Source organism: Aulonocara stuartgranti (assembly GCF_965226115.1).
Source record: "Aulonocara stuartgranti genome assembly, chromosome: 11".
In the NCBI taxonomy this organism is placed as follows: domain Eukaryota; kingdom Metazoa; phylum Chordata; class Actinopteri; order Cichliformes; family Cichlidae; genus Aulonocara; species Aulonocara stuartgranti.
Window position 1 is genome coordinate 39,610,111 of NC_138947.1, and position 27,700 is coordinate 39,637,810.

Here is a 27,700-nt window from a genome sequence, read left to right on the forward strand (position 1 = left end):
ATATATGTTTATATATAAATATATGCGGTGGCCCCTAGAGACAAAACACGTACATACTCCAAAACACATTTCTAGGGTTAACTAAACTTCAAAGCAGAGCTACTAGATCACTTAAATTACACAATTGAAAGCATGTGTGTATGGTTTGTGTATTTATACACATGCACTCATATATATTCAAATAATTAAAAAAATGTTCATTTACCTGTTACTACCTCACACCAAATCCGGTCGTTGGTACTTGCTGGCTTGTGTAGCCACGAGGTAACAAAAGCTCAACACTGCCCCCTAGCATCCTGGAGCACTTCTGTTGTGTTTTGTACGTGCTTCAGAGTTCGTACGTGTTTTGAAGTTTGCACGTGCTTTGTCTCTAGGGGCCACCGTAAATATACTTTTATTTATTCACTCCACATAAAATGTAATAAATAAATCATATAATAGAAAAAACAACTAGTCACAGTTCCACTTTTAACTATTTAAATTTTCAGCTTTTTCCTTTTAAACAAATTTAAAGTGAAACAACACAAAACACTGCAAACCACAACACAATTAAATATAAATTAAAATATGAAAACAAAAAGAAGATGCACATTCTCTGTCATATGGACCTGTATGAATAAACTTTCTGAATCCTTTATCATCTGCAACTGAAAATAGTTGTGGATGATTACTATACCTTTCTAATGTGACGTTGTTGTCCCTGGCTCTCTTTCTCTCTCTCTCCCTCCCGCTCTGTTCCTGTGCTACTGAGTGTAACTACCGCCCCTCCACCCTCTTCCTAGCGTAAAGCACAAGGCTCGCACGCGGAGTGAAGCGGGAAAAAGTGAGAGAGAGAGAGGGTGAGAGAAAGAAAAAAAAAAACCTCACGGCTCGCGATAAGGAGCCGGCTCACGTCGTTCATGTCAAAGATCCGGCTCTAAGAGCTGTTTCGTTCACGACCGACACATCACTACTGACATCACTGGCTGTACTGACATCGCTGGGTTTCAACAGATACATGCAGACACATTTTTAGACTTCAGGTGGTTTTTGAAAAATGAATAATTTAATTATCACAAAGATGGCGTCTGTTATTCCAAGTGCAGTAAAAACAAATCAGCAAATAAGAATCTGAAAAATAATATGAATAAATGAAATGTGTCTCTCCCAGGAGCTGTCTTGAGTGATCTGTTCACTACTGACCTGACCTTATGAACATGGATCTGAGTTAGACACAGCCAATTTCAAAGATCACGACAGAATCGATTGGTTCAATTCTATTTAAGTGCCTGAGCAAAGGCCAGAGGTGAAAGGTCGACCAGACTGCCAGTGAGAAGTTTGGAAGTTCTTCAAACAAGTTACTGCTCACCGAGTGTATAATGACTGTGTAGATGATTCCTGGGCAGGAGGATGCCCCACCAAAATGTGACACACACACAGTGTGTGTGTGTGTGTGTGTGTGTGTGTGTGTGTGTGTGTGTGTGTGTGTGTGTAAAGCATTGATTTGTTACTGTGTTATTATCTGATAAACTACTGAAAGGTGCAGTAAAACTAAAACTGCCAGGGCGATGTTCATGCACGTTTGTGGACAGCTGGAACATAGCTGCTCGTTGTTATGCTCCACCTAGCACCAGCTTTACTTAAACATGAATAAACCACACCATACGTTATGCTCCACAGTTGATAATTAATAACTCTGTCAAAACATAGACATAAGTTAGAGATCAGAAAGGTAAAGCCAGATCAGAAGCTGCTTTCTGTTTAATGGCCACAGCTGTGGTCCTTCCAATACTTCCTGATTATGTAATGGCTCAATCATTGTATGTTTAATAAAACATAATTTTAGAAACCAAAGTTTTCTCAAGAGATGGAGTAGACCAAAATCAGAGCTCTTAGTAGTTTATTCTTTAGATCAGGGCCCTCAAACCCCTGGCCCCGGGGCCTCTTCTGGCCCGTGTCAGCCCTACTTATGACCCATAGGTTTATGTAAAAAATAGGATGCAATTTGGCCCTTGAAGTTACTTTTTCTGTTAGGGAGGATGTGTTTTTTGTTGAGTGCAACAGTTCTAATGTGCACATTTATGTCTGCATTTTGATTTTGTTAAATACAAACACAATGATAGCAGAAGTGCTGCCACGTGTGTGGACAGAAAGAGACCAGTGTGTTTATTTGGTCAACAAAAGGCTTCAGTGTGTTACGAGGGAGAAAAAAGATTTATGCTCATGTTTGCAGTTTTTCTCTTATTGTACAATATTTGAAATAAAAAAACCTACTTTGTACTACTTGAGCCACTTGAGTATAAATATATATGTATATGTATATATATATATATATATATATATATACATACATACATATATATATATATATATATATGTATGTATGTATATGTAGGTAGCATGGTGGCACGGTGGTTAGCACTGTTGCCGCACAGCAAGAAGGTCTTGAGTTAAATTCCAACATCAGGCCGGGGTCTTTCTGTGTGGAGTCTGCATGTTCTCCCCGTGTTTGCGTGGGTTCCCTCCGGGTACTCTGGCTTCCTCCCACCGTCCAAAGACATGCAGCTTGTGGGGATAGGTTAATTGGATAATCCAAATTGTCACTAGGTGTGAATGTCCGAATGAGTGTGAATGGTTGTCTGTCTCTGTGTGTTAGCCCTGTGACAGACTGGCGACCTGTCCAGGGTGTACCCCGCCTCTCGCCCTATGACAGCTGGGATAGGCTCCAGTGTCCCCCGCGACCCTGAAAAGGATAAGCGGAAGCGGATGGATGGATGGATGGATAGTTTGAATCTTTGAACTTTCTGCACATCAAGCAAAAATGTAATTATATGCAACAGGCTTTGACTTAAAGAAATTCGTTAACATTTAAACCTATTGTCTGCATATTCCAGTATATAAAATAAAATAATGTTTTGTGTATACACTCACTCTTTCAAATAGATGCAAGTAAAACACAGCAGAAAATGAATAAAATCAAAGATTCAGCAGCTCTTAAATCTATTGTCACCTGTTTAGCAGGAGTGGGGCGGGTGGAGGTTGGCCCGTCACCTAACCCTAACCCTTACTTTACTCATTACTTGAAAAAAGTAATCAAATCACAGAAACACGTTACTTTTAACGTGTAATATCTCTGCATATTACCCATAACTGCAGTTGGAGTTTGAAACCACGATTCCACATGTAATAAATTACATTGGTCTGAATAGTCATTAAGACTTTGGTAAGACAGATGCATTTATACACGTGTGCACACAAACAAGAACAACTGACGTGTTTGGCAAATGCCTCCGACAGGGTTGGAGTGATGACGGCAAGTGTGCAGCACATCAAATAAAATGGTCGCCAAAGTTATTTGTTGATCTACCCGCCTCGACCGCATGAGTTACCATGGAAACTCTGTTTCTGGTCAACTGACCCAGGCCAGAACACCGTACATTCAGCCAATCCAACAACCGCATGCCACTGGGAACTAACTGTCAACAACAGCAAACAGTCCATTCACTGCAAATGTTTACGAGAAGACACCGGCAATAAGGGCTGAACATGCAGAGGAAGAAGCAGATGGACATTAAGGTCTAATGGGCGGCTTCTGGTACGAACCAAGTGTTTTTCATGCTGCCTATCTTCACAGCTGCTCGGCAAAGTCCTGGCACAGATGGCTAGTTGTGAAAGAAGTATCAGGAAACAATTGTCCAGAACAACTGGTAATTTCCTGTTGCTGAGATGTGACAGCTGAGCCTAGATCAGGTACATCCACTGAACATAATACTAATTTTAATATATCAGATGCCTTACAAATATTTATTATTTATATAAATGATATTTGTAAGGCATCTGATATATTAAAATTAGTATTATTTGCAGATGACACAAATATTTTTTGTTCTGGGGGGAATCTAAAGGAGCTGCTGGATACAATTACTTCAGAAATGTGCAAAATTAAAAAATGGTTTAACAGGAACAAACTATCGCTAAATCCAAGTAAAACTAAAATTATCTTATTTGGGAATTCCCTTAGAAATGCACAAGTGCAGATTCATGTAGATGGTGTGGAAATTGAAAGAGTACTTGAACATAAGTTTCTTGGTGTGATTATAGATGATAAATTAAACTGGAAGTCTCATATAAATCATATACATAACAAAATTTCAAGAAGTGTCTCAATCTTGAGTAAAGTAAAACACATTCTGGACCACAAATCACTCCACATTCTCTATTGTTCCCTGATTGCACCGTATTTGAATTACTGTGCAGAGGTTTGGGGCAATACTTACAAATGTTCGCTATCATCAATCTTTATATTACAAAAAAGGGCCATAAGGATAATCCATAAAACTGGTTACAGAGATCATACAAATCCACTATTCTTAAAATCAAAAATTCTAAAATTCACAGATCTGGTTCATTTTCTCACAGCACAAATTATATATAAAGCAATAAATAACCTGCTTCCTGACAATATTCTAAAAATGTTTTCTAAAAGGGAACGGGGATACAATTTGAGGGGGGAATTAAATTTAAAACATCCTCGTATCCGTACAACATTAAAAAGTTTTTGCATCTCTGTGTGTGGAGTGAAGCTGTGGAACAGACTAAGTAAAGATATGAAGCAATGTCCAAGCATGGCGCAGTTTAAAAAGCGGTTTAAGGATATGGTTTTTACAGGGTACAGGGAAAAGGTAGAGATTTGATAGGGTGTTCTTGTCTAATATTTTCATGTGTGTGCGCATGCACGGGTTTGTTGGTATGGGTATATATATATATATATATATATATATATATATATATATAAAAAACACCCAGCACGCCCCTGCGGGCGGTTTATCCTTCAAGCTCGGGTCCTCTACCAGAGGCCTGGGAGCTTGAGGGTCCTGCGCAGTATCTTAGCTGTTCCCAGGACTGCGCTCTTCTGGACAGAGATCTCCGATGTTATTCCCGGGATCTGCTGGAGCCACTCGCCTAGCTTGGGAGTCACCGCACCTAGTGCTCCGATTACCACGGGGACCACCGTATATACAATTATGTATGTATATATATATATATATATATATATATATATATATATATATATATATATAATTGTAGGTTGTGTATCCTTGAGGTGTTAATGGGGTTATTGAAAATGTGTATATGTGCGTATGTGTGTATATACGTATGTATGGATAGATAGAAACATATATGTGTATATATTAAAAAAAAAATTTACACATAACATATAATGTAATTGCAAGGAGGTATTTCTGTAGTCAATTGATACTAGATAGTGGAAAAGGGGTGGGATTAAATAAGCATATGCTTCTTCCTGCTCCTTTTTGAACATGGACGTTATTTGGAGTTGTGGTTGCTCGTTTTCCTTTTGTTTGCTTTGTTCATTTGTCTCTTTTAATTCTATTTTTTTTTATACTTTTTCAACATGTTCAAAATAAAGATTCAATCAAAAATCAATCAAATCAAACATCAAAAATATACTATCATCATGATTATATATGACAAACTAACAAATCACCATGTCTAATGAGACATGTACGGTGATGACGCCACCAGGAATGATTTTGAACCTTGCAGTAGTCCGTAGCAGTGCTGTGCATTTTGACCTCATGTTTTCTGCTGTCTTAGGTTTTGCTCAGTGAAATGTGAAGTTTCTCTTTATTCAAATTCAGATACTGGAGTGTTTTTGAAACTGAACTATAAAGATTTGGCCGTAACAGCCCACTTCTCTTCATGTCTTCTGGGTTTTTTCTCTGTTCTGTCTGTCTATGCACTAACTGCCACAAACAGCAGCTGTAAGCATCTCCTTATTTCTCATTGTCTGTGGCATCATGAGAATCAGCTGCTGATTTTATCAGCTATTAGCCACTGCATACAAACCCTAACAACTCGTGTGTTCATTCGTGAAACTTTAATCCTCAGCACAAGGGTCACATTCCAAACACTACTACATAATTCAGAGCTTAAATATTTTTGGTAAATTAAACTGCATATTTCAATCTTTTCAGACTGCAATAACCGAAAAACGATTTCTGACTGATATTTTTACGTTTCCCAATTCGCACACAGCTTGCATAAATTTTTATTTGTATACCAACACTATGGAGGTCTCCTTCATTATCTGCATTAGACCAACTTCCTGTTAATCGTTAACCAATATGGCTGGTAGCGCATGTTCTAGACAAGTAGCAGGTACAGGAGGGACCTATGAGATGTGGGAGTGATTACAACATTAATTTATAGTGCAGAGTGCAGAAAGATGTATGAACAGAGAGCATGCAAAGGGATAGATAAAAATGAATGGGACTTTTATCCTCACAGAATGATTGCTTAAGTGCATCGCTTTAGTCTGCACACAAACACAAGGCCCAATAATCTTTAAAAATCTTGTCTAGATTTACACTCTGTCCCTTAATTTCCTCTGTAATGGATCCCTGATTGTCGTGGAGGAACAACCCACCATCCCAAGCCCAACCCAAGCAGTGTGGTGGCCCCCGAGGGCAGGCTGGTGGTCCTTGGCCAGTGTTTGTGAAAGGGCCCCAAGCTGCATGCACCGTGGCAAATGAGGCGCGTGACTCATCAGACCAAACATGGGATTAGCTGGTAATGATCTGGCAAATGGTTTTGAAATTGTAATTATCTGGCCTTCAGCTGGATCTGCTAGGAGGCAGGGACACATAGAAGGACTGACAAAAAAGGAGATAGAAAGGAAAATTATAGTTATTATTTGCTACGTGACATGCACATTAGCAAAAGTCTCATTTAAATATAGTACAGTTGGGACTAACAGAGAATACACGCACGAGATTCAAGCAGACGGAGAACTTAAAGAAAAAGGACTGAAACATGAACATGGAGAGGCAACAAACACTTTCACATCCTAACACATGTCCACTCCAATCTGACATAACTGAGCTCTAACTCTGTGTTGATCCATCCAGGCAACAAAATAACTTCCACAAAGACTGATGTAACCCGTCCAGTCATTACTGCTGACCTCTGCTGCCACCTGCAGGGAGGAACATAGAACAACTTGTAGCGATGCCCACTAAAGTTCCACGTGCTGGGGTATGAGTTACTGCAAACCCAGCAGCAAAGCAAGAAAAATATCAAATAACACAAGTCCAAGTAAGTAATGAACCAAGAACACATATTATAGTTTTAGACTACATTTTACCAAACAGTCTGAGTTCACTGAAATATTCAATAATACCCTTCATGAAGCCTGGCCATCATTACAGTTTTTCTCAAATGCTAAAACACATGTCACAAACGTTACCACCAGGTCCCCCAATGTCCAAACACAACACCCTTCTCTAAAGCTACATAAACACAACCACACCTTCCCACTGCAAAACTCAAACTCCCACACCAAGAGAGCAGCTCGAAGCTGTCAAAACTGTAAACACTATACACAGCATTACACACTACAGCAAAACAATTGAAAACACAATGCTCAATTTGTGAGAAGGTTCTTTGTTTCATAACTGCCAATGCATATTTTAGAAACTATACAGTAACGGATCGTCGTAGATCTCTGCAGAGGATTAGGCATTTAGATTTGTGAGTTTCATATGAGTAGTATAAATCTATAGAAAATCCTGCATGTACGTACACTACTGTAACACAACTCAATGCAAAAACAGAATCTATTGCACACAACAGTAATCTTGAAAACATGAACAGGGTGTGAAGTTTTTTTATTTACGTTATTCACACCACACACACCACAATCACTGTGCGGCATCATGTCGCTGAGCTGTTGCTCGCATCTCGTCCGTAATGATGGTGCGAGGTTGTCTTGCTCTCCCTCCTGGACCTTCTCCTCTCCCATGTTGGCCTCCTCCTCTTCCTCGTTGGTCGCTCCTCTTCCTCCTCTCATTTGAACTCCTCTTCCTCATTGGCCTGCTCCTCTTCTTCCAGGGCCAGCTCTTCTCCCTCCTCTGCATCAAATTCCTCTTCCCCTGACTCTGCCTTCATCCATTGTGTTTGTTTGGAATCTTCAGCATACTGTGCACTCTGAACTTGCTTTTACATGTGGGTACAGCATTAGCAACAAGTGTCTTCAATTTTGAGTCATTGTGTGTAGTGACTGACGCCAGGTGTGTTCCCTGTGTTCAAAGATTGGTGACTGTGGCAAGCATTTTGCATCACATGGGCTTTCATTTGAGGATATGAGCAGAGTTGTTTTGCAACATGTGTTTTAGCAAGGAAAAATGTGTTTAGATTTATGAGTACAGAGGGTTGTGTTTTGTGAATTGTGTCTTCATGTGACATGTGTTTACGGTACTGGAATATGGTGGCTACATTTAGTAAATGTGTTTAGACTACTGGTCATTTGGGTTACAGGATTGGCTTTTGTGTTTTAACATTTGAGAAAAACTAATGTTACTGCTCTCTACCAACCCTCTCTCCGTGAGTCTTGACTAGGTACATACAGACTTTTATTGTGAAGGTTGGGCACTCTTGTCCATTAATCCTCTTAGCAGATTAGCCTTTGAAAAGCAAACCCTCCAGCTGCCATGATGTCTTTTAGAGTGCACAGTAGTAACACTGAAATGAAGATGCCACGTTTCCACAATGCCAGCTGACAACCAGACAGATTCAGATGAGGAGGAGGAGGAAGATGACGGCGGGAGTGAGGGAGGAAATAGTTCATCTGTTGTCACTTTTTTCAGTAGTTTAATTTCAGGTGTGTTTTCATGTCAGTGTAACTAACCCGACTCTATTCAAGCTAACTTTGAATTGTTGTGAGTTTTTCTGAGTGGTGTAATCAGTGTTGTTTTTGATGCAGCTCCTCTTGTTCTGTAGTGACACCCTACCAAAGACATCACACAGTGTCACCAATGTTTTGCTGATGTTGTTTGTAAATGTCTTAACTGCAGCACCCCGAGGAAACCCTGAGGCCTGTACTACAAGGCAGGGTGTGGGCTGATCTGGGTAACTCTAGAGTTCACTCTGAGCCTTCTGTACTATGAAGCAAGTTCAACATATCCAGAGTATCTTTTCATGACCTGGAAGCACTTCCCCTAACACTGACGGTCAGCATAAGTGGTTGCATGATGCTGGTTATCAGCCTGCTAAGTTAACCTGGGGTTTACTGATACAAGCGTGTTCATATGAAAGAGTTGTGTTGGAAACATCTGGCAAATCGCATTGATTAGTGCACTGGCAGCTGAATTGAAGAATAAACTATAGATTTAGAAAAATACACACATAATACAAAATGAAAGCAACAAAACATAAATAATTGATGAAAGATGAAACTCACTTTACAATGTTTACAGTTGGGGCAGATTGCTGCCCCTCACTGAGCCTGTTTGGAAGGTTCTTCCTGTTAAAAGGGAGTTTTCCTTCCTTCCCATGTTGGGGTTTTCTCTGCGTTATTGTAAGATCCTTGTCATACAATATAAACCTGGAGGCAACTCTTGCTGTGATTTGGTATTATAAAAATAAAACTGAGCTGAAATGAATTTATTTAAAAGTATGAACAGCATCAATGACTTTGCACTTCAGGAGCTTCGGTCAATAAGACTGGAAAGAGGCTTTAGCTGATTTGAAGTCTAGAAAGAAGCTAAACAACTGGGAAGTCCACAAACTTATGACGATCTCAGCTCCCAGACACGGGAGAATCTGGTGGATCATAATCGAGCATTTTCTTAAATTCATATTTTTATCGTAAGAATACAGAAAGATAATCTGCTCACGTTAAACTTGTTTGGTCGCGAAGCAGCGACGTCGCAAAATGATGACTTCACGTGTTGACTTTGTCGTCAGACTGCGCGACAAATGTAGTCTTATTTATTTACGGAAGCTTAAGCCAGGCGGTAGTTCGCACTTACATCCTGGATAAGGAGAACTACTGGATTTGATTATTAAATATTTCTTTCAACTCGCGAACATTAACTTCAGTCGAAGTCTCACTCTTTAGATTTGCCTCTAAAGTGCGTTGACCTGTTAGCCTAGCTTAGCCTAGCAGCACTGCTCGGCCGAGATGTGTCCTGAGCTAGCACCGCCGACAGCATGACAGCACTGTGATATCTGGTGTTTGTGTGTGACTGTGTTAAACTGCCGCTGGTTAAACAGGGTTTGTACGAAAGTGGGGCTGCTTCCGGACCGTTCACAACATGTTAAACGTCCCGACCCAGTCCTTTCCGGCACCGAGCTCCCAGCAGCGGGTCTCTCCGTCCGGCCAGTCCGGGAGGAACAAGGTAACTCACTTTCTGGATCCCCCGAACACCCGTGAATCCCGCACACGCCCGTTACACACTTTATTGTGTTGATGCGCTTTCTCCCTTCTTTACTTTTGTAACCATTTATTAATTATCCTCCAAAATATTTATTGCGCAATTGACTTTTTTTTACATTTCTCTTTATTATTCTAATAAATCAGAGCTTCTATTCTGGCAAATAAGTCAGTGAGTTAAACCTGGCACATAAAATAAACTCGCAGTGGAAATAACCGAGTAATCTGGAGACACCTGTGTCGTCGTTTCCGCTCATGAGAACAACTGAACACTTTTTGCCACATAAATCAAGATTTCACGTTGTTACCTGGAAATGTCGAATCCAACAACGAGTTCGTGCCTAATTTATTCCAAGTGAAAATGTTTTTTGTTTGTTGTTTTTTCAGTGGCGGAAGCAAATATTCTGCTAAATAAGTAAACGTAAAATAATGTCAGAGCTTACTTCGTGGGATGCATCAGTTGTTGTGTATGTGAAGTAACAAGGCTGGTTGCTGTTATGGCAGATTTATGTTTTGCATTAGAGAGCAGTATTTATTCGTTCAGAGTTTTGGGGTTTTGAACGTCACACCATTAACATCTGGCATATTAGCAGAATTGAGTTTCCACAAAGCTCCAGAGCTCTGCTGTCTAAAATGACTTCCTAACGTTTTTCATGACTCTGCCCTCAAAGGTGGCCTTGAAGCCGGGCCACAGTCTCATGGACTGGATTCGGTTTGCCAAGAGTGGAAAAGATCTTACTGGACTCAGAGGGCGCCTCATTGAAGTTACTGAGGAAGAACTGCAGAAACACAACAGGAGAGAGGACTGCTGGACCTGCATACGAGGTGAGTCTGCAGAGGCCTTTCTTCTTGGAGAAAACTTCATGGCACTTCTCTTTGTGAAGTTTGTCCTTTTGACAAACTATATAACAAACAAATATGACAAACTAAATAGATGCAAGTAAAACACAGCAGAAAATAAATAAAGTCAAAGACTCAACGGTCCTGTTGCTCTATTTTCACCTGTAAAGCAGGAGTGGGGTTTGTGGAGGTTTACCCTGGTGCAGGTGTGCCGCAGTCAGTGGAAGAATCCGCGAGTTTCTCTGTGAGTTTCCCATTACGTCGTAGCTACTTGGTGCTTGTTGGAAGTTTAGGGGTTTTTTTCGCTGTAAAAAGAAGTTTTCTTCCCACGCACAGCGGACACTAATGTTTTTGTCACTTTTTATGGAATCAAACTTAAAGTAAGGTCAGTACTTCCACGCTTTAAACGCTGCACACTCATACTCTCTCCGCACTCGATATATAATATACTGTTGACCTGCACACAGCTGTTGTCACTAACAGCGCACTCGCTTACGTCACTGTCGTGAGACATTCTCGCAAAAAATCACGGTTTTAGTAACGCAGTAACGCAGCATTCCTACGGGAAAGTAACAGTAATCTAATTACCGTTTTTGCAATAGTAATCCCTTACTGCCCATCTCTGATCACGATACACGATATATCACAATATGTCTGAATAACCTCCAAAAACAAATGTGATTTTCAACCATACACGGCCCAACATTGCACAGCTGTACTCATTCAAATTCACCGTTCAGTAAGTTTTTCTACTTTGAACACAAAAAATCTGAATGAATTGAAATGTTTTATTTGAACCCTTGTGTTGTCCTTGGGACATTTTTGTCCTCTAAAGAAATGTTTTGCTCTCAACAATGTGTTTTTTATTCATCAGATGGTCTGAAAATAACAGAAGTTATTCATTACTATACTATGCATGACTGGAATAAGTTTTAAGTAATTTGAGTTATTTATGGGATTTTTATTGGATTTTATGACATCTCTTGTCCTCGGGGACAAAAATGACCCCAAAGTACAAAGTGTTGCAAAGAGCCGTATTTTCACACCATACTGCTTTCAAACATCTTTGATCTTGGATCACTGATGTGTGGGGTCAAGCACTGGTCATAACAACCACAACAGGCAGCACAATGAGGAGGCAGGTGCTCTACATTCAATTACATTTTATTTATACAGCGCCGAATCACAACAACAGCCGCATCAAGGTGCTTCATATTGTAAGGTCGACCCTACAATAATACATACACAGAAAGTAGCTCACAGGTCTCCATTGCAGTGGAGGCTTGTGAGCATACTTTTTTTTTTTTTTTACCATGTTGTGCAAAGCAATGACCAGTAGGACAAAGCACATATTGTCCTCTAGTATAATGAGGAGGGAGAATCAATGTTCAGGAAGATCCAGGGTTAGAAGATATAGAAAATATTTGTCAATATTTAGAGCACATGCTACCCTTTCTCTGAAAAAGCACATCAGCCACCTGCAGAAGTGGAAGAAGGCTATGAAGTGAAGAAAAGTGATGAAGAATCTGAACTATGTTCAAGTAGGTTCTCAGGCATCCAGGACATGGTAGTCTGAGGAGCTTGTCCAAGGACACCTTGGTAAGAACTCCAGACTAGAGCACACAGAGATTGAACCAACAACCATCCAATTAGCAGATGACCTGCTCTACAGCCAACTCGATGACGAACAAGGAGGGACAACGAGAGAGGAAGAAAAATGGACCGAATGCAGCTGTAGGCATATGTGGGTGTGTTGATTCTTACTGCCGTGCATCCAGTAGAGTCGCTACGGCCAGTTTATGACATCCTGAGTCTGGTAGAGAAGTTTTAAAGGTGACACAAGATTAATCACAGAAGCACAAAAAGGACATAATTTCTTGATAAAGACACAATAGATGATCGTCGTTCATGACACAAACGTGCTCCTGTGAGGTGTATGATGTGTGTTGGTGTTGACTTGACTTGAAACACAAGTGGGTGTTCCTCCTGCTGTGATGTAAGATCCTGGTACTGATGTGACTGTATGAGCACCAAGTCCCCTTCAGAGGACTCTGTCCAACAGAACATCCAAGTAAACCAGGGAACTTTGAGACAAAAACATGGGCAGCATGTGATGCAGGTCCAGCTGTACATGGAACATGCTCGTGTGCGATGGCAAACCGTCTGTCCTGCAGTCAGGACACGTGAGTTGTCCCTAACATTGCAGGTTTCCAAAAGAAAACAATCACCTGTAACAGCTTGTTTACTGTATATGACCCTTGGCCTGCAACTGCAGAAAGAATGCTGTCCATGATGGGACCAGTGCAGAGGAATAAACCTGAGCTTCCTCCTGCACTTGGGTCAAATATGGACACGCCTTTGTCCTCATGAAAGTTTGCCTTCACTCAGACTCATGCCCTCCTACCATGCCAAAATATAGAAAACTGTCAGGCAATGAGTTGGAATAAAGATGAATAAAACCTTGAAACACAGAAATGATATTTTATACTTGACAGGGGATTTCTCTAAATCACCCCGTAGTTCTTCAGCTAAGACGCCTGAGTTAGAAAACACAAACACTGCAGTTGTCTTTACTCGCGAGAGCAGTCATGGACGCACGACCTGTGTCTCATCACTGTCTGCGTGCTTTATTTATACTTGTCTGTGTGCGTGTGTGTGTGTGTGTGTGTGTGTGTGTGTGTGTGTGTGTGTGTGTGCGTGTGTGTGTGTGTGCAAATAGCTTCTTATTCTAAGAACTCTGAGCTGAGGTTCCCCTTTTTCTAAGTCTGTATGTTCTTACAGAAAGAGGAAGCTATTAGTTGTTTATCACACAAAAGTACATGTCAAACGTCACGTAGACATTTGCTTAGTGATCAATAAAAGAATACATTTCATGAAGCTGATCACATTATATAAAAACTATTTTCCTTTGACAGTACTTGTTGCTTTATAAACAGTCAAAGCAAACGGGGGCATTTTTGAGCCCAGAGGACAACAGATGTGATTATTTGCTGCCAGTAAAAAACTTGTAGTTTAAAAACAGTTTCCTACATTAACTTTGACATAAACCCGTCTGTGATCATCTGTTAAAGCAGCCGACTCTGGTTGTGAAACGATAATCACAATAACTGATGATTTAATTTATTTTTTACCCAAAAACAAAGAAACATTTTGTATAAATGAGACATACATTTGAAATGGAATAAAAAAATAGTGTCAAAACAGTGCCCAAAATGTAACATGTAGGGTAAATTTTGTGGTCATGTGTTGGTCTTAAGTAAAACTAAGCTGTAACACTGAATTGATTGGCAATTTATACTTTTAAAAACAGTCAAATGAAGTGGGGTCCCGTGGTATCAGGAGGACATTATGAGGGTTCGCCACAGAGGTTTGTCACAGTGACGATGCTGTTCGTCTCTTTCTGTCGTCAACAACACTGATATTTAACAAAAGATCACGGCAACAGAAAAGGGCATCGAGCAATGTTTCATCAGACAAAACAACTGAAATTAAAAATGTGCTCCTTTGTGCTTAAACAAAAACTGTCTAAACAAAAGTGTAGACGGCGACTACAAAAACCCCCGACTGGTGCAATCCAAACGACAGCGAGTCTCAAACTCCCGCCGCCACCATGTTTTTCCCGATGTTGTAGTAAATAAACACGCATGCTGAGTGCAGTGTGTCAGGTTGGGAGGGGGGAATTAGTGATGCATTTGCAGTGTGTGGGAGAAAAAAAACTCAGTGAATTACATGCAGACAGCTTAATATTGCCATGGCGACGTATACTCAATGGTTACGATAAAGCCATTTATGCGTCGCACGTGGAAAAACTCGCGATACCTCGCGTGTATTCGATAAACATGGCCCGCCCTAGTTTGAAGCTGTTTCATTTAAGGTAAAGCAGACGTGCTGCAGCCTTTGAGGACGAGGTCTCTCTGTGTGAGGAGCCCAGTCACTGATAACACAGCTGATTTCTCAGCAGAGTGTGCACGCTCACGATGTGGGACCTTTCTGGGTTTTCTGGGTGTATTCTGTGTAATTTTAAAAATATAATTAATTAAAAATATGATAATATTGAACAATCGTTTTATACTGTTTTATCTGTTTCTGTCTGCAGAGGACAAACATAACTTAATACACAAAACGTTGTGTGGATGTTTTTGACAGGTATGGTGTATAATGTGAGTGCCTACATGGACTACCACCCTGGTGGAGAAGAGGAGCTGATGAAGGCAGCAGGAGTAGATGGAACTGAACTCTTTGACCAGGTATGGAAGCAAAAAGTAAATGCAGTGTATTGTATAGTCTGGAATGCATCTGCAGATTTATGATAAGTGGTAAACGTTTAATTGGTTTACCAGTGTGCACACGAAGCGACTGTAGGCTCATTTTCCTATCAAGCATCACTGGAATCAATAAATCAGTTACAGAGTCGACTTCACATGTCCGCTCTTTATTCTTTATTCTGTTTGTTTAGTCATGCCGATGTGTTTAGCTTCGATTTTAGCGTCAGACTGTGACATAGTTCTTTATCAGTCTCAGAGTCAATTAAAACGACTCTCCTGTTGGCTTCATGTGTGAAAGTGGGGCCTCGCTAACGGGCAAAGCTGAGCAGAGGTGAAAATAAGTCTGTAAGACTGCAGCAGGACTTGTGTTTGCAGTATGATATAGATTTGTAAGCTCAAAGCTTCAATTCAGCTTTATTTACACAGCGCCAAATCACAACAACAGTCGCCTCAAGGGGCTTTATAGTGTAAGGTAGACAATACATTGATAGATACAGAGAAAACCCAACAATCATATGACCCCCTGTGAGCAGCACGTTGGTGACAGTGGGAAGGAAAAACTCCCTTTTAACAGGAAGAAACCTCCAGCAGAACCAGGCTCAGGGAGGGGCGGGGCCATCTGCTGTGATTGGTTGGGGTGAGACTGACTTGGATGAGTGTATATGTGTGTTTGTGAGCAGGTCCATCGCTGGGTCAACTATGAGTCTATGCTGAAAGAGTGCCTGGTGGGCAGGATGAGCACCAAGGCCGCCACAGCTGTTAGAGGTACACAGAGATTTACATTCGTCTACACTCTGCAGAAAAACACAGCCTTTAACTAAGTCTATGAAGCTGGGGGTCGGGGGGCTTCTCACAAGTATACATGTAGAAACTGCTGTGACGCTACATCCTGGTGCTGCCATAGTTGTGTTTAAAAAATAAACATGTGTGCAGCTGTGACCAGTTTATTGGCACATCTGTAATAAATACACATAAATATAATCGAGTCATGCTGTGTATGTTCATGTTTAGTATGATGTGTTGTTGTTATTCCAACTGAAAGTTTTTGCTGCACCTAACATGGTTTCGTCTGTTGCCATAGCAATCCTCCCTCCCCCACCTGTGACTGGCCTCGCCTCACCGACTTCAGTGGCTCCTCTTCCAGACAAAGACTCTCGCCCTCGGTATGAAGGACAGTAAGCACCTAAAGAACACATCTGATAAGGAAGCTCTCGAGTGACAAAATCCTCTTCTTCCTGTTGCTGCAGGTACGATTGGTTCCAGACTGATGGGACTGTTCATCTGGTTGTTTATACCAGAAGAAAGGTAATCGCTCCACCTGTGATGTGCTGTAAGATGGAGCTCTTCACATGCCCCCCTCTACACTGTGTGCATCCAGGCCCTGACTGTTATTGAGCTCCACTTGTGTCCTGTGTTGCTTTCATTCCTCTAACCAGTACAACCAGTACCAGCTGTGCACACAGTAACTGTACCATCTGTATGTGTCAGATACCCAGCTCAGGCTGTACCACTGTCGATCTAAAGGCAGGTGTTCTTCGACTGGAGGTGCTGCTGGGGAAAATGTCCTACATGATTCATTTGCGTGAGTATTGCTGTGTTGCATCGATCCTACGCAGCTCACTGCGCTGTGTCGTTGCAGCAGTCTTTCACTCTACATAATGAAAGCCCAACTCTCAGCTGTCCAATCTGGCAAACACAGAAACATTTTCATTAACTGTTGTTATCATCTGCCTGTCAGTCATAGCAGACTTGTGTAAGGAGGTAAGGTTGTGTAAGGTGTGGCACTAAGCTAAGAGGCCTTAAAGAGCTGCTGGGCTGGAAGTGTGATACACTACTTTAAAAAAGCACCTCAGCTGTAAAAGGCTCCTGGGGTCATCAACGTGGCCCTGCTGCGAGGCCGGCAGCATAGGTGCATCTATGAAAAGCAAACTACAATAACTCACATGAGGCAAACACTGAGCTTCACTGACGAGAGCGGGAGCTTCATACAGCACGCCTCATTCACCCGTACAAGCACCTTTTATCTGCGCTTAAGTTCTTTCTGTCTAACATTGATACGCATTCGTACTCTGATGGGCACGTCGGTAGATCAGCTGATGACCCGCTCTACCTCCTGAGCTATCGCCACCCCAAGAACAGCAGATCAGCTGTCAAGCATGGTGGTGGTAGCATCGTGCTGTGGGGCTGCTTTGCTGCCAGTGGTCCTGGTGCAGAAGAAGGACGACCTCTGAACTCTTCAGCTAGACAGTTAAAACAGCACAGGACAGTGATCCCAGACCTGTTCCCAGCTGTTGTTCTGCATAAAGCAGGTTAACATTAACCTTCCCAAAGCTCCGAGCTGAACTGTATTGAAATATGTGTAAAACTGACCAATTTAAACGAACTGTTCAAGGTTCAACATATCGAGAGACATTTAGTCAACTATTAGCTGGGATGTATGTACAGTATTTAAGCCTGTATGTATCTGTTTGACTTTGGTGAGAGAAAATACAAAATGGATTTAGATTTGTGTGCTCAATTCTTGTTTTTTTTTTCAGTCCGCTTTGGGAAAAGAGCCGTTCCAAGAAATCATTAAAAGCCCAAAGAGAGCCTGAGTTTCGTGTAAACGTTTGACCACAGCTACACAAGAGCTTTCTCCCAAGCATTCCTCAGTTGTGGAAGTCCTACAGAGATATTTGTTAGCTCCCACATGTGTTGCTGCTGACTCTCTGTTCTCTTCACCCCTCACAAGTCACAGCAGATGTTTCTCTTTCTGCTGTCATTGAGCATTTCACCATAGAGGATCTGAAAGCTGGGGTTGTAGTCTTGGTCTTTGCTTAGCTTTATAAAGGTGTGAATCGGTGGTATCCAGATTTAGCTAAAATCAGATTATGGTTTGATTTGGTGCCAGAACTACTTGAATGTCTAATGAGACTTTTAGGTGCTGTTACTTGTGGAAGCCCCAGATTTTCTCCTGTGGAGATTGTTCCTCCAGCTTTTAGCACAGCTTCTGTCAACACAGCCCTAATGTGAGTTTCAAGCTTATGAATAAATGCTTTTGTTTGTAAAATCGACTGTCGTGCTTTTGCAGGTCTTTCTGATGAAGTTGAGGAAAATGTTGCAGGTGAACAACATCTTTGAAAACAGATTCTGTAAAATGAACATGCACTGTCTTGCTGTTGTCCTTAAGTTGGTAAGTTGTTATCATCTACAGTTCACACTGCTTTCTCCGTGGGAAAGATCCAGGTTAGCATACGCAAAGGTGCTCACGGAAAATGGGCGAGTCTCGGTCAACCTCTGGAGTCCCATAATACGTTTGTACGCCAAAAGGACCGAGGTGGGTTCCAACAGCATCACAGATGTGCCCGTGTAGCCCGTTCACATCGCTCCACTCGCTTCCTGCATGCTGTGTGCTCAGACAAAAAGAAAGATACATAGGAGACCACGTTGCTGTTCCCTGTTTTACAGCTCTCTTCTATCGGGATTGTGTGTTGGTGTCTAAGACTGAGGTGAACCACAACACTTACCTGTTCAGACTGCAGCTCCCTGCTGGGACTGTCATGCATGTGCCAGTCGGGAAACACGTCTGTCTGAAAGCGCTCGTCCAAGGTGAGCAGTCGCACAGGCAGCTGGTGAAACGTGTATAAGCTGCAGTTTAGAGGAAGCTTAAAACACCTGTGGAAGCAGGTGTGGTGAGCTGCTGAAGATAGAGCAGTGTTAGAAAGTTTATATTGTGTGGGGATGTTTCATTATCATCTACAACCATGAAGTACACAGTGGTACAGAGTATTCACATCCTTGTTGTTGGTGTCTTAAACCAGGTGCATTCAGTTTGCAGGCCTCCTGTCCAGAATAATGTGCTGCCCTCTTTCATCAGTGGGACAAACTGGTCCCCAGTGCTGCCGCCTGTGTGCGTTTGCTAACCTCCAAATAAAATCAGCATAAGGCATAAAATCTGATTATTGTGCTCATTTCATTTTGATGTGGAGAGGACGCAAACTGAAAATAAGAAAAACACATTACATGAAAGTTGTAAAGTGATTTTCAGTGAGTAAAATAAGTATTTGAACCACATGGAAAACATGACCTTGCACTTGGTGGAGAGCCTCTTGTTGGCAACAGTAGATGGTCAGCAGGTTTGCACACATCTCAGGGTTTGTGCTCTTCCACTCCCGAGTCTGCAGTCCTGATGTCCTGTCACAGCTCTCTGGTTGTTACTTCAGGAGTATCTGACTCATCGGTTCATTATGATGTAGCGCACAGCCTTTGTGTGGCTGGGTTGTAGGGGATCGCTACTTATTTTACTCAGTGACCTGCAAATGTGTATAATTCAATTCATATGTGATTTCTAACTTTTATGTAATGATTTTTTACATCACTGCGCATTTTTGTGACAACTGTTTCCACCAGTCTCATTCTAAGCCTTACTATAGTTAAAAATGAGCACAGCTAGATAAGTGATGACAGGTCAGTTAGTAAAATGCTGATATTAGTTTGATTATTTCAATGGCAGCGAATCACAGACAGAAACAGCTCTGACCTTGGACTGTTTCTGGGAGTGTGACATCACCGAGACGGGCACAGCTGTAAATCTTACTGTTTGTTATCTACATGCAGACGTGGAGGTAGTGAGGCCGTACACTCCAGTGGAGCACACATTTCCAGCAGCTTCTAAGAACGGGTCACAGGAATCAGACCTCTACCTCATGATCAAAGTCTACCCTGGTGGAGCGTTCACCCCACACCTCAGCAGCCTGAGTGTCGGTGAGTCACATTCAGGGAGCAGCTCCCAGGGTGGGAACATGGATGAGGTCCAGTGACTTCTCTCTCTTAACCTGTAACAAACAAAAGTACAATGAAAAAACCAATGTGTGCTTTTCCACGTGCGGCACAATAACGCGACCAACTCGCCATCGAACAGTAAATAATGTTCTGAATTTTGATTTGATGAAGGTGTTTAATCTGTGGAAACTGTTGTAATAATGACGCGTTTACTCTTCTAGGTGACCGTGTGGCCGTAAGTGGTCCAGAAGGCACCTTCAGTCTCCGCCCTCTTCGTGATGTTACAAACCTCTACTTAATAGCTGCAGGCACAGGCTTCACGCCCATGGCTCGTCTCATCCGTGCGGCCCTCGAAGACATCGAAACCATCGGGTAGGAGCAAACTTTCAGAAGCAGCGCTCATAAGTTACACCTTTGTATTCAGTGCTGATCAGTAAGTCCATTCATTTATATAAATCAATGTACTTGGAGCAACCATCTGGTTGTTGGTCACCTCCCCGAACTGTATCAGGAGTCTCCAGGGCATGAGAAACAAACACACAACAAGAGAAGCGCAAACACAACAAGAGGAACAAACACACAACAAGAGGAACAAACACACAACAAGAGAAGCAAACAAACAACAAGAGAAGCAAACAAACAACAAGAGAAGGACACAAACAACAAGAGAAGGACACAAACAACAAGAGAAGGAAACAAACAAACAACAAGAGGAACAAACACACAACAAGAGAAGCAAACACACAACAAGAGAAACAAACAAACAACAAGAGAAAGAAGCAACAAGAGAAAGAAGCAACAAGGGAAAGAAACACACAACAAGGGAAAGAAACACACAACAAGAGAAGCAAACACACAACAAGAGAAGCAAACAAAGAACAAGAGAAGGAAACAACAAGAGGAAGAAACAAACAAACAAACAACAAGAGGAACAAACAAACAAACAAACAACAAGAGAGCAAACATGCAAACAAAAAAGATGACTTGCAAAGACCTTACATTCCTGCATTCATTCATTGCATGCTGTGGGTCAGATGTTTGCGTACTGGAGATATTTCCCGTCTTTGTTGTGATCAGTTTTGGGTTTCATTGCTCAAAAAAGTTACTTATTGGTCACTTTTCTTAAATGTAGTGCCGTACGTTACCTTCCAGGAATTTGTTTCACTACTTTTTACACCGTTTTTGCATTTTTCCAAAACGCACTGAAACACACTGTGTGATAATCACCATTTAAACACATAAAGCTACAGCCCCACACACCAACACTGATCTGTCCTAATGAGGACACACGTCATCTTTCTCTTAGTACTTAGGTGTGACCACGAAGCAAAGATGAAAGTGGTTGCCATGGTGATAGTACTGTAGAAACGGAGGCTGACTGCTCATCAGTGCTCATGTTAACTGTTGAAACTTAGAGTGTGTCTGCTGGGCCGCCTCACTCAGCTTTAACGTCGCTGGGTTTTTGGCTAGATTAGCATTAGCATGTTTGCAAAGCTCTAAAGTTGCGTTAGCAGCATGATGCAGCTGCTGTGGATGCAGTTTGCACTCCTTTTATAGAAATAAAAGTCATGTCCATCCACTCTGAAGACTGTGGCACTATGAAGTGCAAGGGGAACTGCGGGATGGATAGACAAGCAAAGTAACAAGGAATTAGACTTCTGGGAACCGGTTCTTGATTCCCATCAATACTTCAGAGTGCTTGAAGGATCTGGTTAGCTGTGCAACAGCTTTAGTATCTCACACCCACTCACCATCTTTGATTTATTCTTACAAATCCAACAAAACAACAAATACGTTTGCACAAACCTGATCATTTTATGAAAACCAAAGTGTTTGGATGCAACATCTGTCTGTCATGTGTGGGTGGTTGATTATATTTTGTTTGAGGCTCTGACACTGTGTTCTTAGATGCTCTGTGTGCACTATGACCTCTGGTGTTTTACCAGTGAACTCCCTGTGCTCTTGACACTAGTTTGAGAAAACAGTCGTAGTGTTTTTCAGTTGGCTGCTTGCTTCATAACCTACAACATGTTTGTGTGTCTCCAGAAACACAAAGCTGCTCTTTTTTAACCGACGAGAAGAGGACATTCTTTGGCGCTTTGAACTGGATGAACTGGCTGCTAATAACGGCAGGTATAGGAGCTGTGTGCCTGGGGAGGGCCTCACACTGTGGGTCGTGTTAACAACAAGCCTCTAAGGTGGTGCATGTGAACAAACGGCAGGGTGGAGTCATCGGTAGAAAAGAACCCGAGCTCTAAGAAAGAAAAAGAAAATGCAGAGAAAGAGAGACGATGAGGAGAGGAGTAGTAACCAGTTTAGGCCAGTCCTGTTAAATGTAATTTAGATAGCTGGTTCAATATTTGTTTTAGCCTTTGGAGCTTCAATAAGCCGGTGTGTCAGAAAAATAACTCTTCTCAACTGAAGTGAATGGCTGTGGAGACATGTCTACATGTAAAATGGCTCTCGTGTCTCGTCTTCCGTTTGCTGTGTGTTAGGTTTCAGGTGGAGCATGTCCTCTCTGAGCCCAGTGAATGCTGGACCGGCCGGAAAGGTCCGGTGAACGAGCCCATCCTTACTGAGCTGCTGTCCAGGCCTGATGGGTCCAAATGCTACGTGTGTGTCTGTGGCCCTGCAGCCTTCACAGAGCTAACACTCGGGTAGGTAACACAACCGCACTGCTGCTCTGACAAAGTGTTTTATTTAAAAGCCGTCCTCACGGAGATCTATGTTCTGTTCGACTGACTGCACTGTTTCACTTGGTGTGCAATCACAGCATTTAAGAGCGCCAATACAGTCATGTGATACGTCCTAGAAATATCATTGAAACAGGCAGCGAGCATGTTCACATAGACTCCGGCAAAGTCTCAGATTTTATATGATCATTAAATAATAAATGTGTTATAAATTCAAAGGCCAAACTGCCTCAGCTCCGCGCTCTATTGTTCTTTTTTTTCCAAGGACTTGATGTAATTAATGGCACATATTTTTCCACCTGAAATCTTTTTAAAACATTCAGCTGCACGGGCCTAACAACACCACACTGAGAACATTTTCCATGTGTAGCGTGAACTGACTCAGCTTTGTGTTGACCTCCTTTCCTGTGTGCTCTTCTTGTAGGTTGTTGAAGCATCAGGGCTTCAGTGAGCAGGAGCTCCACGCCTTCCAGGGTTGACGTGAAGGGAACACTGTGTTTCTATGCATCGAGAACTTGATGATGCTGATACGTTGGAGGTGCTCTGAGGAACGTCATATAAATAAAGAGAAATATCACTGGTACTGTTTCAGATACAGTGGATCCAGAAAGTATTCATTCAGCATTTGTCATGATCCAGCCTTATTCCAAAATACATTCAATTTGTTTTTCACTTCAAAATTCTACACGTGACACACCATGATAGCAAACTGAAAAACATTTGCTATATATATATATGTTTTTCAGTTTGCTATCATGTGTACATGGCCTTAATGCCTACTCCAGCTCATTTAGCTTAAAGCTGCTCTTAACCTCGTCAGTGAGGTAACCTGCGCTCACTGGGCATATTTAATTGCTGCTCACCTGAATGCTTTGAGGAGTGAACAGCCAGTGACACCTCAGCCTGAGTCCAACCTGCTGATTTTTATAAACACACTGCACCTTCAGTTCTGCCTTGACAGAACCTCATCACCTGCCTCTAGTTTTTAATTCACTTTCATTTATAAAGTGTTAAAATCACAACAGCAATCCCTGCGAGGTGCTTTATATTGTAAGGTAAAGACCTGCAATAACACAGAGTTCACATTGCAGGATGTTATGCCACACAGCTACGAGAGTAGAAGGTTACTAACAATGAAATGTCCCAGGAGTATCTCTGCCTGCTAAAGAAAAGAATAGAATAGAATTCAACTTTATTGTCATTGCACATGCACAGGTACAGGGCAACGAAATGCAAAAGTGTTGCAACAGAAGGAGATTTTTCCAACTATCAAAAAGAAAACTCTAATGAGCGCCACGTGCTTCCTAGCATGGTATGGTGGCACCACCGCCTGGTCACGGTGCCAGTAAAGCAGCCTTTTCCCGGGGCTTTAAAAACGTTGCTCAGGCTAAATTCAAAGGTTTGCTTTGATCATATCAAACTCATTGCTACATAATACAGGCCTCAGCAGTGCCGACCTGTGGCTGTAGCTCAGGTGGTAGAGTGGGTCACCTACTAACCAGAAGACATGATACTAATCCCTGGTTGCTCTTCAGTGCATCCATCGGGGTGTGAATGTTAGGTAGCACTGGAAGCCTAGAAACGTGCTGGCGTGATTGGGTGAATGAACAAGTTGTATAAAGCGCTTTGAGTGCTCAGATTGGGTAGAAAAGTGCTATATTAGAACCAGTCCATTTACCTTTAGCTCCTCCCACAATAGTTGGTGCACATTGTTCCCATTGGGCTGCAGTCTCTGGATCTTCAGTTTCAAAAGGTTCTAGCACTGAGCTACCAGGTGTTTCTTGGTTCTTTGCCCGTTCATAGTCATCACATTTATGCATATAACCTCTCTGAGTGGGTTCGCTGGCGTAGCCGTGTTACATCAGTTCCATGTTTCCTGTCCTTACCCGTGTAGGCAGCTTTTCATCTGTCCTGTTCTGGTTTCCCAACACCTGACCTTGTTAAGCTGGGTGACGTCTAAGCCAGTAGTTAGGCTTAGCTAGCATTTGGGGTCTAGCCCATGCTGCATGCATGTCTTGAATGGGTATAATACTGTCAGTGGATACAATTAGAAAACATCGTTTACATTACAGTTGGTAAACTTCATCAATACTTGGTCACCTAACATGACTTATCAGTCAGGGACGCACATCCACTGTTACAGTCACGCCAAGTACCCCAGTATGGCTCCTCTGCTCCTGCAGTGTGATAACACAACCCTTGAATTGTGCAACAAAGACATTCAGGCTGCAGACAGAACAACGTGATGTGCTATGTAGCTGCAACAAAAATGAATCCAGCAGATTCCATTAGTGTGCGAGCTACACCACAGCTCTGTGTTTGTGTCATATCAGTAATGCCAGCTCAGTCTGGGTTCAGGGAAACTGCTCTCCTTTAACATAAGGCTTCAAACTTGCATTTTTTGTAAGGGCAGCCTGTAGCTTCAGCTGGAACAAACAATCTTGAACTTGTGGAAAAATAAATTGACACCAATCAGATTTTCTGAGGTTCATTAAAATAAATCCGGATCAATAAAGCCAGAGCAGGCTTCACACCTGCACTGATACTGAAAAGAATAACTAACATCTCCTCTACACATGTGTGGATACAAACACTGTGTTTGCAGCTGAATGCAAACGTTACAGTTAACAGTACATAGAGGTTAAACCAGGTGAAACATTTCTAATCTTGCATTATTTTAATTCATTCACAGAACAAAACTCGTGTGTAAAATGTATTAATAAGAGCGGTGGTGAATTAACATTGGCTGTTTTGTAGCAGATGGGCATCTCACTGCACACTGTAAAGACAAATGAAAGCATTTACACCGAGTGTGGTGCTCAGCTGCCCCGTATCGCAGACACAACCTGGAAACACAGTCTGCAGAAGGTTCATAACATCATCCTCCCATCCAGACCACAGTCTGTGCTCCCTGCTTCCCTCTGGGAAGAACGAGGTTCAGGAACCTCTGATCCAGAAACAACCAGCTCAGGAACACCGTCCTCACATTTTAAACCCTAAACACACACAAGCACACAAAAATAACATTGTGCAAATACTGTAAATCCATGTACATATTTACTCTGTAGGCTTCTCTTTCATTCATGTTCGTTACTCTGGACAATAATGTTATATCGTTTCCACTTCACATCAGATACCAAACTTTGTGTCATAGTTTGAGTATTGTGGTTTTCAGTGACAATAAAACAGTCTAATCCAAAGCCGTCTTAGTTTTGATTACTAATCTTCATAACCTTCCCGGGATTCAGGAGATCAGGTAGTTTATTCACGAGAGCTGTTATTGAGTTTAGGCTCTCGTTTGCTGTGCGACACACTAATAGGTCCCTCTGACAATCCGCTCTCTTAACACGACATCATGACATCATGTGTTAAGAGCAAACACTACATTAACACTACTGTCAGACTAATATTGTTTTCCATTGAACATTATTGTTGGGCTGCTGTAGGCAGCTGGGGTCAGCGTCACTACTGGTGCCATGAAGTAGTTCTGACGTTGCACAGACCATAGAGAACATTATGCTGCTCGTAACATCGTGCAGATGAACGGTTTGGTCTGAGGACTCCTCTCCAGAGGAAGGCACAGACCTCTGCAGGCTGAGCACCTGACTGCCATTACATATCGGGCCTGAGCCCAACAATGCCTGGCCTCATGTGGCAGATTGCACTTCAGACTGTCCGGGAGCTCGCAATGACCATCGAGACGTGGGGGGGAAATGCCCCAGGACACTGTCGTCTCATTAGGAGCATGCCCTGATCCTGTCAAAGTCAAATTTATTTATGTAGCACATTTAAAACAGCGACTGTTGACCAAGGGGGTGTACATTTAAGGTAATCAAGAGATAAAAATATAGGAAGAAATGATAACATTTAAGAAAAAGAAGCATAAAAAGAGAAGATTTAAGTAAGAAATGAGACAAATAAAAGTCATACAAACTCTTTCTGATTTAAAAGCCAAGGAACAAAAAGTGGGTTTAAAAAGAGTCCAATGTTGGGGAGGTCCTGATGTGAAGGAGCAGTTTGTCCCACAGTTTAGGAGCAGTTACAGCAAAGGCCCGATCTCCTCTGTGCTTTAATCTGGACCTCGGCACAGGAGCATTTGAGCCGTACCCCCAGTGAGCTCTTTGGGGTGTACCAATTAAAAAGACCAGAAAGGTGTGAGGGTGCTAACCCGTGCAACGCCTTCAAAAACGAATAATAAAGCAACAAAGGATCCAGCAGGTGCATCGTTCCAATCCTGGGAAATGTAGGATGCATTTGTAGGCTGTATTTGGATGAACCTCTAAATTGGGACATCCTTCACTGCCTACAATACGAAGCTCAACGATGGCACATCCAGTGTCCAAACACAGTAGTCCAGTCAGGTAGCGACATCTAGCACGGTTTTTTGGGTGTTTTTCTAAACTGATGTTTAACACTATATTAAGAATGCCTTTGCAGTGTAATTGAGAGAATCCTTCTCTCATCTCACATGATTTTATGTTAAATAACTTTTTCTCCCTCTTCTTTTTGAAGTCTTATGTTTACCAGTTTAAAACAGTGTTAATGAACATGGGGTCGGTCGGTCAGTTTAAAGCCAGCACATCCTTTATCACACAAATGCATTTCATCTGAGAGAGTCAGGCTCCAACACAAAGAGATGCAAAATTATGAGAACCTAGAAGTTTGTAGATAACTGCTGGAACAAAGTTGAGAATTTGTGTTCGTGATCTGACGTATTTTCTCCAAAACAAAATATTCAGCAACTCATCCACAAAGTGGCAGCCAGGTGTCAGAGACGTCCCGAGATGCATAAAGTGTAAAAGCTGCCAGTGCTCCGCTGACACAATAACACAGACCTCTGAACTTCTGGCGACACAAAAACCTCCTGGTTGTAGCGCAGTAAGTGCCAGGAGCTTACAGGAGTTCATAGTAAAGGCTCCAGTATT

General features: G+C 42.0%; 1 protein-coding gene across 5 annotated transcripts; it reads left to right on the forward strand.

Moving 5' to 3' along the window:
* The first annotated feature begins 8,482 nt into the window (after positions 1-8,482).
* Positions 8,483-25,975, forward strand: cyb5r4 (cytochrome b5 reductase 4). 5 transcript variants are annotated; one of them, XM_082550865.1, is made up of 17 exons: positions 8,573-8,662; positions 8,856-9,011; positions 10,057-10,181; positions 10,888-11,041; positions 15,203-15,303; positions 16,002-16,086; positions 16,403-16,484; positions 16,569-16,626; positions 16,810-16,903; positions 18,392-18,424; positions 18,515-18,637; positions 18,769-18,909; positions 19,918-20,064; positions 20,304-20,454; positions 22,129-22,215; positions 22,578-22,739; positions 23,200-25,975. In XM_082550865.1, the coding sequence occupies exons 3-17, from the start codon at positions 10,098-10,100 to the stop codon at positions 23,252-23,254; spliced, it is 1,557 nt and encodes a 518-aa protein (XP_082406991.1). In that variant the 5' UTR covers positions 8,573-8,662; positions 8,856-9,011; positions 10,057-10,097; the 3' UTR covers positions 23,255-25,975. The 5 variants fall into 5 exon arrangements, with proteins under 5 accessions (XP_082406990.1, XP_082406991.1, XP_082406992.1 ...); XM_082550864.1 differs by lacking the exon at positions 8,856-9,011 and having other exon boundaries at positions 8,483-8,662; XM_082550866.1 differs by lacking the exon at positions 8,573-8,662 and having other exon boundaries at positions 8,673-9,011.
* Positions 25,976-27,700: the final 1,725 nt, after the last annotated feature.